Source organism: Lathyrus oleraceus, chromosome 2 (assembly GCF_024323335.1).
Source record: "Lathyrus oleraceus cultivar Zhongwan6 chromosome 2, CAAS_Psat_ZW6_1.0, whole genome shotgun sequence".
NCBI classification, from domain to species: domain Eukaryota; kingdom Viridiplantae; phylum Streptophyta; class Magnoliopsida; order Fabales; family Fabaceae; genus Lathyrus; species Lathyrus oleraceus.
In genome coordinates this window covers 475,118,434-475,132,858 of record NC_066580.1, presented here as the reverse complement: position 1 = coordinate 475,132,858, position 14,425 = coordinate 475,118,434, and the positions used below count along the sequence as shown (strand labels likewise).

The window sequence follows — 14,425 nt, the reverse complement described above, 5'->3', positions numbered from 1 at the left end:
AGGTCTTCTGATCGTCTTTTATGTTCCTAGAACTGAAACCTTTGAAGTTTGAGCTTCTACCAGAGAGTCCCTTGTTACTCTTGTTCATCTATTGGAATCTATTGAAAAGTAAGGCCATTTTCTCATCATCAGAATCCCCATTAGAGTCTTCTCAAACAAAAGCTTCTTATGGTTTTTCTATCTTTTAAGGATCTGGAAATCTGATCAGTCTTCCTTTTAAATAAGCAGATTAAGATTAAACCTTGATTTCTGCAGCAAGCATATTTACCCCATGAGTCAGTCTTAAATATTAATAAATCCTTTCATACTCACAAAGAAAATGACTCAAAGTAGAAAAGGTATCCTGATTTCTTCAACAAGCACACTTGTCCCACGAGTCAGTCTCAAAGATTAAAAATCCTTTCATACTCACAAAACAAGTGACTTAGAATGGAAACAAGTTTCTTGATCTCCTTCAAATCAACTTTCATTACCTTTTGTAGTTTCCATTTTGTAACTAATGGAGGAAACTTCAAAGAAAGCTGAATCACTGCTTGAGCAAGTTTTTTCATCGAATCGTTTTTGTTTCACTGTTAAGTGACAGTCGGGATCTGATACCAATTGAAGGTGAGAAATCTATAAATAGTCAGGGGGTTGAATTGTGTATAGGGAAATTTACTTATTTTTCTTAAACCTATTCAGAACCTGAGATGTCAAGCTCAAATTCTGATCTAAGTAAGAGTCTGAATTGGTTCAGAGTTTGACTTTAGAGTTTGTTGCACAGTGGAATATAAATTCAGAAGTAAATAAATACCAATACAATATATCCTAGTTCCTCTCAAACCTAGAAAGATACTTTTGCTCAAGCCCTCAAGCAAGATACTTCCTTTCCTGAACTACCCATTCATGACTTCCTTCTTAATCCCACGGAAAAATACTTCTACTCAAGCCCTCAAGCAAGCGACTTCCTTTCCTGAACTACATGTTCAAGACTTCCTGCTCAATCTATCCAGGAAGAGACTTCCTGCTCTGCATGCAAGCATGAGACTTTATTGCTCAATCTATCCAGAAAGATACTTGTTTGCTCAAGAACCCAACAACAGACTTCTTTGCACAATATAACAAAAAGAGACTTACTTTGAGCATAACAGCTAGAGTCTTCAGATTCTCTTAACAAAAGAGTTTGTCATTAACTTTGTGTTTACATGTGTGCTTCTTAGTTAAGTAGATACACAAAGGTTACACACTATTGAGCAGAGTATAAGTTGATTGCTCCTAAGTCTGGAAGATTGATGTTTTCAATATTCTTCTCTTCAAGCACATATTTCCTTCGTTGTTGTGCCTTTCTATCTTGATGACCTTCTTGATCATTTTCACTTTACTCTCACACATTTAACCCTTGTGGTTATATTTTCCATTTAGTGTATGTTTCTTTTATCTGTGTTTTCTATATAAACATAATCTCTCTCTCAACACATACTGTGAACTAGTATCACATCTTTGTGAACACAATGACATATTCTTCAACCCCATTCATTCTTGGTCAGAACCAACCGATACTTTGAATGTTTTCAATCTTCTTCTTAAATAGATATTGAGAATAGATCTGTTAAAGATTGAAACTACCAATGGTACAAGTAGTTGTTGAAGGTCTTTAGATAAAGCACATGAAGTTTAATTTAAACTCAGCCAACATAAAGACGTTGCGATGAACAAGGTAGAGTTCAGAATAATTGAAGAGACCAGATCCTAAAAACGTTACTTTATCTTAATTTGACATAAAGTAGTGTACCGTTGTCAAATGATCTTCTTTAGATAACTTCTGACTGAAAGCTTCTTATAGACATTTGTTGAAGCTTGGTTTGAATCATTGTTGTCTTTATACTTAACTTTCTGAATCAAAGGCTTTCTATAGAATTAGTTAAAGCATGATCATAAGTTAAACTATGTCTTCAAAACCTGGTTGGAATGAGACTTCAGAGTCTTGAGTTCACAAGTTCTGAACTTGTCTTATATTAGAGTCTTTATCAAAACTAATATGGATGAACACTTTCAGAGTCGTGGACTTGATATATACAATAATCCCTTGAAGTAGAATCTTCAGAACTGCTGATGACGCTTGTTCAGAAGTTGCAGAGTCATTTCTTATGACAGAGTCTGCTTGCTTCAAATCGCTCCAGTCTTCAGAACCTTGTTGATCTTCGGATAAGGTTGGTCATTCGAAAGACTTAAGTTGACTCCTCATAGTCTGAAGGCTTTGATTCTGATTCTTCGGATTCAGAACAACCTTGCTTCTCTTTAATGATTCATCTAGGTGATTAACTTGATTTATATCAAGGTTAATGTATTTTGATCCTGCAAACTAGAATAACCATTAATAAACCCTATTATTATTTAAATACTTTGTTATCATCAAAACCTTTTAAGGGCATGAACAAATCTTGTTCCAACATATTGATTACGACAAGCTCTCTATATGGATTATGACAAGCTCCACAGGCATGGTTTGAAAATTTTTAGACCACTATACTCGGTTTTTATTTTACTCAAACTAAATTTGATTCGTCTATGTTCATTCATCACATATCAAATGGTATTGTTCTTCTACTTATCTATATTGATGATATGATTATTACCAGTTCTGATCATGTTGTGATCCAGCATATTAAACAACAACCTCAAGCTTCTTTTCATATGAAAGATCTAGGGGACTTCATTATTTTTTAGGGATTGAGGTTTGTTCTAATTCCAAGGGAATTTTTCTCCATCAACATAAATATATTGAAGATTTGATTTCTTTGGCAGGTCTAACTTCAGCCACTCTAGTGGATACTCCTCTAGAGGTTAATGTGAAATATCATCGTGATGAAGGTGATCAACTGTCTGATCCTTTGTTATAATAGCAACTGGTAGGTAGCCTTAATTATTTGGCCATTACTCGCCCGAATATTTCCTTTGTAGTCCAGCAAGTGAGTTAATATATGCATACTCCCTTCCATATTCACCTAGCTGCGGTATGCCGTATCATAAAGTACTTGAAAGACACATCTTCGTGTGGCCTATGTTTTCCTGCTCGACAACCTCTTAGTTAAATTGGTTATAGTATGCAGATTAGCTAATGTCGTGACGCAAAAAAATACTCGAGCGAACGAATGCTCGAAACAAAAAATAGTCGCCACCAAAGTTTATTTTTTAAAGGAAAAATATCGATAAAACCCTAAAAGAATAAAAATATGTTCATCGCAACCAAATTCAGGTTTGTGAGTCGGTTATACGTTGGATAGGTATTAGCACCCCACACATTCATTGTATCCAACGGGGACCATTTAATCAACTTTATGAATATCAATGTTAGCTTAAGTTATTTGATTTCGTCTAATTATTAAAAATATTTATACGAAATGAAAAAGAACTAAAAAAATAAGTTTTTTACTAGGATGCTTGACGAGACGTTGAATCTTGCTCCCATGTTTCCCCAAGTGCAATGAGGAACTAAAAGTTACATAGTTCTCTCTGTGAACAAATCGAATTTATATTAGGGTGCTTGACAATGTTGCGAATCTTGCTCCTACGTATCCCTAGGTGTGATGGGAAATTCATAGCTACGCAGTTCTTTATAGCAAAAGTTTTTGCATTGGTTGATTTTAGAGAACAATGTTTTATGTCACATTCGAGCGGTTAAGCATTGCTTGTTCGTCACATACGAGCATAATGAAACATTTGCTTGTCTATCGTATCATAATCTATAAAATATCATTCGTTTGTGAAAGGGTTTTCGGCCGCGCTGAGGCGAAAAAAATGTTTGATGAGTTGAAGTTGTTTTTAGGTGAAATAAGAGTATTCGAAAGGCAAGCTATATAGCAAGTATCTAAATATTAAGGGAGAAGAGGGATAATCCAACTAGTCATTTTTCATTCAATTTAATTGTGAAAAGGTTTGATATGAATCGAATCAAAGTCCTTGAAAGATGACAAATACTTTAAAGGCAAGCTATACAATAGGTATCCACATACTCGAGGATCACAAGGATATACATCCAATACCTCATTTTTCTTCCGCGATTGAACAAGTTGAACTCGATTGCATTACTGTGTGTTGAAAGGATGATGAGTATTCGAAAGGCAAGCTATACAATAAATATCCAAATACTTGGGGAAATGAGAGATTTATATCCAACTAGTCATTTTTCATCCGCGAAGGAACAAGTTGAACTCGATTGTGTTACTATGTTTTGAAAGGATGACGAGTATTCGAAAGGCAAACTATACAACAGGTATCCAAATACTCAGGAAAAAAAGGGATTTACATCCAACTAGTCATTTTTCATCTGAGTTTATATTGAAAAAAAAATATTAAGTGAAGCGGATTGAATTTGAAAGTGAGATTGATTTTGATTAAAAAAATTGATTTATTTTTGTGTTTATTTAAGTAATTAAGATGATTTTAATATCAAGAAAATAATTAATATAAAAAAAATCAAGAATAAACAACTAAATAAAAATGGGGTGCATACATGTATGGGGAGTAAGAAATTAAAAAGGATGGGCTTGAGACCCAATAGCTAAAAAAGAAAAAAAGATGGGGTGCAACAACACCAAGGGTGTTGCACCCTAGGCCCAAAATCCAGAAGGTATTAAACACCAACAAAGTGTGTTAAACTAAATAGGGGCATCGCGCTCAGGCAAACACGCCTGAGCCTTAAGCAGAAGAAAAGTACCTAACATTTAATTATCTTACACCAACAAGGGTGTGAGACTGAATGGAGGAGTGCGACTAAGTTAAAAACTAAGGTCCAAATACTAGAAGCGTCGACTTCACATGGTTGCGTGTCTCAAGCTTCGACCTTCTGAGGGCACGTGTCTCCCGCTGACCCTCTAACTTATGAAGATGCATATACGGAAACACCTCATGATTATTCTAAAGATGCATATACGAAAACATCTCAAAAAAATTATGAAGATGAATGTCCGATCCAATTTATGATAAATTTGAGGTGGATAGTTCACTTGTGAAGAACAAAATGCTTTTAGGGTGAAATCAGAGATACATCTCTGTATATATTCTATAGATATATCTCCAGACAAATTTTTAATAGATACATCTTATGAAGCGCCGTGTGCATTTTAGATACTTTCGAAAATAATTCCCTAAAATATGAAAGAACAAATTCAAAATTTCAATTTATTCACTCGGACTTCATAAGATGGATAAAGTAATGCCCTTCAAATCTACCCTAAATATCTCAAGCAACCAAAGCTTGCTGAATGATGATTTTTGGACCCAAAAAATATTCTAAGATAGTTTTTTTGTTATTTTTTTTTATTTACGAATAATTTGAAGAGTGTTGCATGCATTGCAAGTATACAATGTCACGTGCATTATGCCTTAGTTAGAAGTACTTGACTTGACTGTATGGTAGTATAATTAAAAGACGACATGCTGTTTGAAATTTGACAAGTCTTTATTGAAGACTGGTTGGTTCAGCTGCATTGGCCGGTCGGTTTATTGTCCATTGCTAATTGTTTTCATAGACGGTTTTTTTTCTGATTTATTTATTAAATGTTAAAAAGTAATTTCAATTTTTTTTTTTTAATAATATTACTAGAATCCAAAAAAAAAAGGCCGATTTTAGGGAGTTGTGGGTAATAACAAATGCCAGAGTGGCACAAACCACACACTTTACCATTTTCTTCTTCTTCTTCCCTACTTTTTATTTGAATTTTGTACAGCGAAACAACGAAGCTTCGCAATTCACCAACTCCATAATCATCGATTCGATTTCTCTTCTGTAAGTAACTTTTCACTCCTCTAAATTTCACTTATTTCCTTTTTCGATTTTATTTTATTTCGTTCCAACCAACTTGTTCATTCTTTTTTTTTCTTCAATTTGGGAATTATCCAAATTAGGGTCCTTTAGATAAACAATTTCAATTAAGCAATTATTATTATTGGATTATTGTTTATGCATAATTATTTCTATAATTAAAGTAATTTTAAGTCAAATTGGATTTTATATAACCTGTAAGCTATTTTCACAACTTGTTTGGGAGAGTTTATGGAAATAACTTATAGCAGCTTATGAACAGTAAACAAGTTCTTTCAAAGGTTTCTCGCGTTATCATTGTTATTAATTTCTATCTAGAAATTGAGGTTAGAAGGTCTTAGGCGCGCTGTGATAGTTTCTGTTTCTATTTACTACTGATATGGAAATGCCTATTTCTGCAGAAGACATATAAAGAGGGAATTGAACTCCGTTTTAAATTCTGGTTTAGGGATTAAATCACAGTTATTTACAGGTAAAGGAGGATGGCGTGTAGGGGATTCTGGGAGTGTCTTTTGAAGCTTTTCAACTTCGTTCTGAGTGTGACTGGTTTGGCCATGGTGGGTTATGGGATCTATTTGGTGGTTCAATTCAGTAAAGCTTCTGATGATGATACGCCGGCGATTTCTCCAGCAAGTGATGATAGTGCTCTGATTCAACTTGGACGGCCGATGCTTATGGCTGTGTCTCTATCCGATAATATTTTTGACAAGTTGCCTAAGGCTTGGTATGGTTATCGCTCTTTTCCTTCCATTAAGTTATGTGAATCGTTGATTACTTTGTGGCTCGTAAAAGGTTTTGTTTTTTTGTTCTATTTTTCTGCATTTGTTTGTTATGTGTTGTCTAGTTTGGATCTAGGTTTTATGTTCTTCAATGAATGAATACTATAAAATCCGTAGTTATTAAGTGTTAAGAGTCCTAAATCGGATAATATATAGCCTGAACATGTGTTTATAAGTGGGGGCAGTCCTCATTCTACCAACCGGTTTTGCAGGATTGAGTTAGACCCAACCACATTTCTTAATATGGTATCAAGAGCCTCGTTTAAGATCCGATGGACCATCTACTATGGTTTTAGCTATCGGGCCATCCACCATTTATTTCCACGCTCCAGTTGTTTAGTCCTGAGCGTGAGGGGGTGTTAAGAGTTCAACATTGGATAATATATGACTTGAACATGTGTTTATAAGTGGGAGCAGTCCTTACTCTACCAACCTGTTTTGTAGGGTTGAGTTAGGCCCAATCATATTTCTTAACATTAAGTTAAGAAACTAACTCACTTCTGTAAAGTGATGACTAAAATGCATTGGGACCTTTATACTAGAGACATTTAGGAATCAACCTCTCTCATCATTTAGCTTCTGAGGCATGGCCTCTATATGCACGTATTTGATGACATACTGTTATGCTTGGTTTTGGTCATGTTCAGTGAGCGATAAACGAATAACTTTTGAAATTGCTGGGCAATAGATTGTAGATTTGCGGCTAAGTAGTAGCTGAGCTTCATGATGCAAAATTGAAGGCTATAATTACTTCATTATTTGGTGTTATTGGTGCATTAATCATCATTGTTGCTTTTTGATTAAGAAAAGAAACGTCAAACAAACTTGCTTTATATATCACTTCCTAGAATGGTACGCAAAAAAAGTGAACTAAAGTAAACCTTATATCTACTACACACAATGTTTTTTAGACCTGCAGTCTTCTTTAATGTATCTGTGTGAGAAAGAGTCACCGAAATGCTATGTGTAGTATTTTGTCCTTATATTTGTCATTATTGTAAATTGATGAAGCATTACGACCCCAAAGTTTTATTTTTTTTATCATCCATAACCAGAGTTATCAATCCCGGATAGCGGAGCGGAGCGGCGGACCCCAAAAATGGGATAGCGGGATAACCGCTACTTGACTATTTTTTAGACTAATTATATGAATAATCTATAAAACATGTATTTAATATAAAACCAAACAAATGAAATAGGAAGAAGAGGAAAGAGTTATTAAATGACAATTACTTTAAAATATACAGAGCATGAATAAAAAAGAGAAAAGAAAGAAGAAAAGAAGACTTTAACAAAATTCCACAAAACCGGAAAAATTCCACAAAATTCCTCACGTTGATTTATTTTAAGGGTAAATCTGAGTTTTCGCGTTCAAAATAGTTAAAACCCGCTTGGGCTGGGAAGCGCTCCCGCTACCCGCTAAACATCAAATAGCGGCCGCTATCTCAAACTGAGACGCGAACCGCTTCTCCATAGCGGAGGGTCATCGCCCTGGGCCGCTATCCCGGGATAGCGCCGCTATTGGTAGCTATCGATATCTCTGTCCATGACTGACTTTTTACATCTAAATTCTAAGCTACTAATTTTCTACTCATAATATCAGTATGGATTGTCTTCCTTTCACTCTGACGTGATTCTGGATGCATATGCATTTTGTTAATTTAGGATGAAGTTGATAAAAACATCCAGCACTGTCTCAATCTAATTGCAAGTTTCATGCTTGGCAGGTTTATTTACTTATTTATTGGTGTTGGAGTTGTTCTCTTCGTTGTATCTTGTTTTGGCTGTATTGGAGCTATGACAGGGAACGGGTGCTGCCTGATTTGTGTATCCTTACCTAATGCCTTATGTTACATCAATTTTTTTTCATGGTCACGAAAGTTTCCATTAATATACAAAACATGGGTGAAGTCCCTCTTTTACTCTTCCTTTGTATGTGGCGATTTTGTATGCATATACACATGCACCAATCTTAAAAGAATTGTTATAAGTTTCCTTAAGTGATCATAGTATTCAATTTTGGTGGCACTGTTGATCTTGGTAGAGCTGGGATGTGCAGCCTTTCTGTTTTTTGACAAAAGCTGGAAAGAAGTAAGTGAAATTCTTCATGGTAATTTATGATCTAAAATTGAAGAAGGTATGCGTCTCATCTTACAGTTTTTCCTTCTTCCAGGTAATCCCAACAGATAAGAGTGGAGATTTTGATATGATATATGGCTTTCTGAGAGAGAATTGGAGTATTGTGAGATGGGCTGCTCTTGGGATTGTCATCTTTGAGGTAAACCAAAACTTGTTTGATTGGGTATTTAAAAGAAATCAATACTGCTTAGTTGCTTCGTAGACACACATGTGTCTTTGTCCCTTGGCGTGCTAAGGACAGGTATACTATGTTGACAAGAAATATAGAAGTACAAAATACTACAGAAATATCATCCCATGAACATTGGTTGATAAGTACCAGTTTTACCAAGTCTATATGCTATTTAGACAAATAAATAGGTTGTTGAAGGTTATGAAAAATGAACTAAAAATAAGAAGGCAAATGCTAACATGTTAGTGTACTACAAAAAGAAGATTTGTATTGGAAATTGTGCATTCAAGTTCTTGTAAAATTAAAATTTGTTTGTTTCAAGACATAGTTTCTATTTGTGGATTCCTTAATATGTGCCCTTAGAGTTAGGGCACAAGTTAGCAAGATCAAAATAAGAATTAATAAGAAAGATAAGAGAGAAAGAAAACAAGAAAACCCAACACAAGCACAAAAAAGGTCTAATTATGCAAACCTACGGCATCCAGTTTAACATATTCACTCATTAAGGTATTACCCAGTTGCTCTATAATTTGTGTTTTTCTTATCAAATTTGCATACTCTAATGTTATTGACACCAAATGTTCATGCAATGTTAATAAAAAATTTCAGTCTGAAATTTGCAATAGTCTTGCAAGCTTAACAATTAAGAAAAGCATAAGGCATTGACCGGTTTGTTAATTTGACAATGATTTAAAATGAAGGATTCCCTTTGGTCCTACACAGCCCTTTAGTTTGGTTTTCCTTCTAATTCAATTATTTGGGTTTGGTCCAATTTACTGTCAAATAATTAACTATATAAAGAATGACCAATTCTTACAGAAATAAGCACAATTAGACAAACTGGATCGAATAATTATATTGAAATCAAGATAATACCTAAGGTCAAAACATAGGATCCACTATAGTGCTTGCTATGAGTAAAATTGCACATAAAAGAGACAGCCAAACCAAGAACTAAAACCAAAAGAAAAACCATGATACAATAGAAAACTAAACTAAGAATTGAAAGGAATGATATTCAGATGCAGTAAAGGAACTCTTTCTCTCACTTGTAAATGCCATGGAAATCATCTTGAAGTGAGAGAGCGAAACCCAGAGATTGCAGGGAAGTCTGGAAGATGTATGAAGGAGGCATTTATAATTGAAAAATTGAGTATGTTTCCAAAAATAATGCAGCAAAAGTAGCACGGACATTCCAAATGCAGTATGGTTATGCTGAACACTAACATGAATGTGGCGAAAAATTACTACAAAATGTGTTTCAGGGTACAAGCATGTCCCATATGCATGCTCGTGTCGGATCTTGAGTTCTCACTATATCATGTTCACATCCTCCTTAATCATATCGAATCCCCGAAGACTGAAAATAAGTCTTTCTTGCTTTGGAACTCCCCAAAAGTTATTCCTTTTATCCAAGTCTTTGCTACAAAGCCTAAGTTCATCAATTGTACAACATTAACAGTCGTTTGGTATAGATGAAATTGCAGAGAGAAATGCAAACGAGAGAAGTAGGGGAGAGAGACAGAGAGACTGTATGTTACAATTAAGGAACCAAAGAGACTATGAGACTCTGCATGTTACAAAGGGACTGAGAGACAGAGAGACTATGTATGTTACGATTAAGGAATCAAAGGTGCCTTTTCAAAGAATAACGGAAGCCACACTAACGCCACACTAATTTTACAATTAAGTCATTGTCATGACTACTTGACTCACATACATTGCTATGTTGAATCTGCAAATTGGATAATCAGATTGAGGTGAAGCAGGTCCTAATTTTTATGGGTGAATAATTTCATTTTGATTAACAGGGGGGAAGGTTCTGGTATTTGTAGTTTTAATTAGATTTTAATTTGCTTTCTTCAGATAATTTGTTTTGTACATGATAATATTTACTATTTTAATTTTTCTGTAGTATAAAATAAAAACTGTGTAAAATTATTAGATTGAAAACAATGATAAAATTTCAGTCCCTACCCTGGATCTAGGCTTACATTCTGCCTTAGTGGTCAACTTTTCATAGTTCTTTATTGATGAGAAAGAGTCACGAGGATATATACCTGGGGACATAATTTTTCTCCCTTCCACCCTAATTACCCACCACCAAAAGTAGAGGGATATATTCGCGACCGATGTAAAGAAGGCTTTAAACATGTATGCAATGTATCATGCCCATTTTTATGATTGTCAAACATTAAATCTAGTGAGTTCTTATCATATATCGTCTAAGAAATGTGTACCGAATTGCAGGCTCTTCTTTTCTTGTTAGCCCTTATTGTTAGGGCTGTAAATAGGCCAGCAGATTATGATAGTGATGATGAGCTCATTAATCCAAGGCAGCAAGCCCGGCAGCCATTGCTCAATAGACAAGCAGGTCCAGCAGCAGGGGTACCAGTTGCTGGGGCAATTGACCAGCGCCCTAACAGAAATGATGCTTGGAGTTCACGGATGAGGGAGAAGGTGCAATCTTTAAATATTATATTTTCAGTTTACTTTATCTTATATTCTGTTCTGCAGATTTTCATATGTCTGTCTTAACAAGTTAGTCTTCCTGTTTTTCAACATCTCTCGTCATTATGTTATACATTATTGTTTTGTTAGTCACTTGGTTGATTATGGCATTTATGTGATTTAGTTTTTTTTACTGTCTGACACCAATACTGCTCCTTGTTCAGTATGGACTTGATACTTCAGAGTTTACATACAACCCATCCGAGTCGCAAAGGTTCCAGCAAGTAAACTCACAGGCAACTGAAGAAAAGAGCCGCTGCGCCATCATGTAATCGCTTCATGGATGTAATATAAAGCCATGGCACATGGCATTGGCAGGTTGACTTCTAATTATTATTTTTATGGTCAATGGTGTTGAGACTCAAAGTTTGAAAGAAATATATCTTTTGTTGAGTGTGTACCACTCTCACTTTACAGGGTTGTTCTATGACATGGAATTATCATGTTCATTTTGGTGTTAATATTGTGCTGCTGAGAGACATCATAATTTGTTATGGCATTGTTTATGTTCATAGTTTAAGATAGTATTAAAGATGATGATATCATTTCCTTCGATGCCTCTCCCTTGTTGTATTGGTTAGTTGAGTTTAAATTATTATCTTGGTCTTTGAAAGATTGTTTTAATTTTTACCTTTGTGTTTTATGTTTTACTTTTATAAATGTAGAAATGTTGTCATGATTTTGAGTAAAAGCAAAAAGCTTGCCGTCAAACCAACAAGAGAATAAGATCATTGACTAAACTTGAGTCATAAAAAAAAGATCATTGGCTAAAATGATGAGTGCTGGATCAATTCCATTTCAATGTAAATCTATAATAAACAGAATTTTGCATTTGCTTTATATGCTGTAGCTTTTGCAATTTATAATAGAGAAGCAAAACATGTTTCCAATGGATTATTTAAGAATGCAGACTTGACATTCAATTTACGCTACTAACTGTTGCCATAACTAGTAGTCTCAATGTAGTAAGTCTTTGCAGGGAGAATTTAACTGCTATCTTCCCTGACACCCACGTGCGGATGAAATTTTTGGTAAAAATTGAAATTTTTGATAAAAATTGAAAATTGAAAATTTCGACAATGCAATTTAATATTGTTGATATTAAATAATAAATGAAATTTTAAAATATTCAGTATCTACACAATCATACAGATAAATTGAATTTTCCTTTTCTTTATTGGAAATTTCAAGAATAATAAAATTATTGACAGGTTAAATTTTTAACGGTTATTATTTTACCGATAATTTTGTACGGCCGTGACTACACCAACCGTTTTTTGTGGTCTAGAATAAATCCAAACTTGTATAAATATGAGTTATCTGTTGAAAAAATATTTCAAAAGGTCTATTTCTCAATATTTGATTAAGGCAATAGTGTACACCAACGGAGTGAAACCTCCTGTAGATTTCCGGCTCCCGAAGGACCGTCGTCTTGAGATCCACTTTGAATGATTTGTTGCCCGACACCGAGAATAGAAAGGTGGATAAGATTGAGTTTCGTGCGGACTGGATTGATATTGATGAAAAGGTGAATTACGACCTTATTGAGTTGAAGACTGATGGAGATTTGAAGGTTATGTGTAAAACATTTCACAGTAGGCTAACTAAGGGACCAATTTAGTTTGATACGACAGTTTCAAGATCCGTCGATGACATAACCAAGATGTCGAAACGTCCAAAGTCATTTGTCTAGGATTTGTTGTTGTTTATTACCATTAATTTGTTATTTGCAATGTGTTAAGTTATGTTCTTCTTCCGAAATTGTAATAGAAAAAATATTATTTAATAACAAGTACAATGTTGAATATTCCGAATCACATAATATACAAAGAATACAAATGTAAAAAAATCTAAATAGGTCCCCCATGGGTTATATGTGTTGCCCGTGATAATTCGGTGAAAATGTGGATTTATCAAATCCATGAGGTTATCCATAATAACAACGATCATCTGTAGGCGTTGCTGGTCATCAATATTAGGTGGAGGCGGTGGCACGTCATCGACAGGTCCCCCAACATCTAAAGGCACAACATCATCCATATGCTGAACAAATGGGAGGATGCGAGGGTGTAATACAGTAAGGTACCACTCCATATAACCATCCTCACACTGCGCATGATGTTGAACCCTCACTAAGCTATCTAAAATGGAACGAGCGGAGTTGATGATTTTACTTTGAAACCACCTATCAATCCCCTCAGTTGGAACATTCGAAATTGGTCATGGGATACCATGCACATATCCATACTGTCGTAGACACCTCTCAATTAAGTGTCTAGCCACTAAGGTCTCCCACCACATATAACCACAAAATAGATAAGTCTCATCAAACTCACAATGAACTTTGTGACTTGTATAGGGTGTTCAGATGACATTCTCTATTGTCAGCGCATCAAGCCTCTTCCTATACTCCACAACACCACTTGGATGTGCTTGCCTGTCCTTCCATCTTCTCGCACGTGGGTAGCCCTCAGGGGTATGCTGCACCCTTATATTACAAAGGGTGGAGAAATGCTCGTATATCCAACAATAATAAAAGAACAAATATAAATCAAGAAATGTCATACATAACAATTATATAAGAACTAAACTACAAATACAAACTTTTAGTATACCTGGAATAAACTCAAAGGCAGTCGCAACTCCAAGTGCTGCATATAGGATAATCAATGCAGCGCACCCCTAAGCCAGTTGGTATGCTAAAGGCTACTGAACATCCACATGTACTGAGCATCAATATAAACATGGGACTTATCTACTAAGAGAGTGCATGCTACTAGATGTAGCATGTACACCCTTGCGACTGCCTCATACATATATGCCTCCACAAGCTCGGTATACCTGTCTCGAAGCCAATACACACGAAAATGAGCTCCCTACAGTCATGAAACTCCTTGCACACAACCACCTTACTAACTCCCAAATCCCATACAACCGCGATACATGCAAGCTCCTGGTTAATAACAAGAACAATGAAGAATCTACCGATGATGGGGCAACGGAACATGGATGAGACATCAC

At 35.1% G+C, this 14,425-nt stretch overlaps 1 protein-coding gene across 4 annotated transcripts; it reads left to right on the top strand.

The window, feature by feature from the left end:
• The first annotated feature begins 5,598 nt into the window (after nucleotides 1–5,598).
• Nucleotides 5,599–12,034, top strand: LOC127120543 (tobamovirus multiplication protein 2A). Of its 4 annotated transcripts, XM_051051009.1 has the most exons (8): nucleotides 5,599–5,767; nucleotides 6,276–6,527; nucleotides 8,310–8,409; nucleotides 8,593–8,673; nucleotides 8,756–8,860; nucleotides 11,144–11,353; nucleotides 11,569–11,722; nucleotides 11,822–12,034. In XM_051051009.1, the coding sequence occupies exons 2-7, from the start codon at nucleotides 6,286–6,288 to the stop codon at nucleotides 11,674–11,676; spliced, it is 846 nt and encodes a 281-aa protein (XP_050906966.1). In that variant the 5' UTR covers nucleotides 5,599–5,767; nucleotides 6,276–6,285; the 3' UTR covers nucleotides 11,677–11,722; nucleotides 11,822–12,034. The 4 variants fall into 4 exon arrangements, with proteins under 4 accessions (XP_050906966.1, XP_050906963.1, XP_050906964.1 ...); XM_051051006.1 differs by having other exon boundaries at nucleotides 5,600–5,767; nucleotides 11,569–12,034; XM_051051007.1 differs by having other exon boundaries at nucleotides 5,605–5,767; nucleotides 6,205–6,527; nucleotides 11,569–12,034.
• The last annotated feature ends 2,391 nt before the right edge of the window (nucleotides 12,035–14,425 follow it).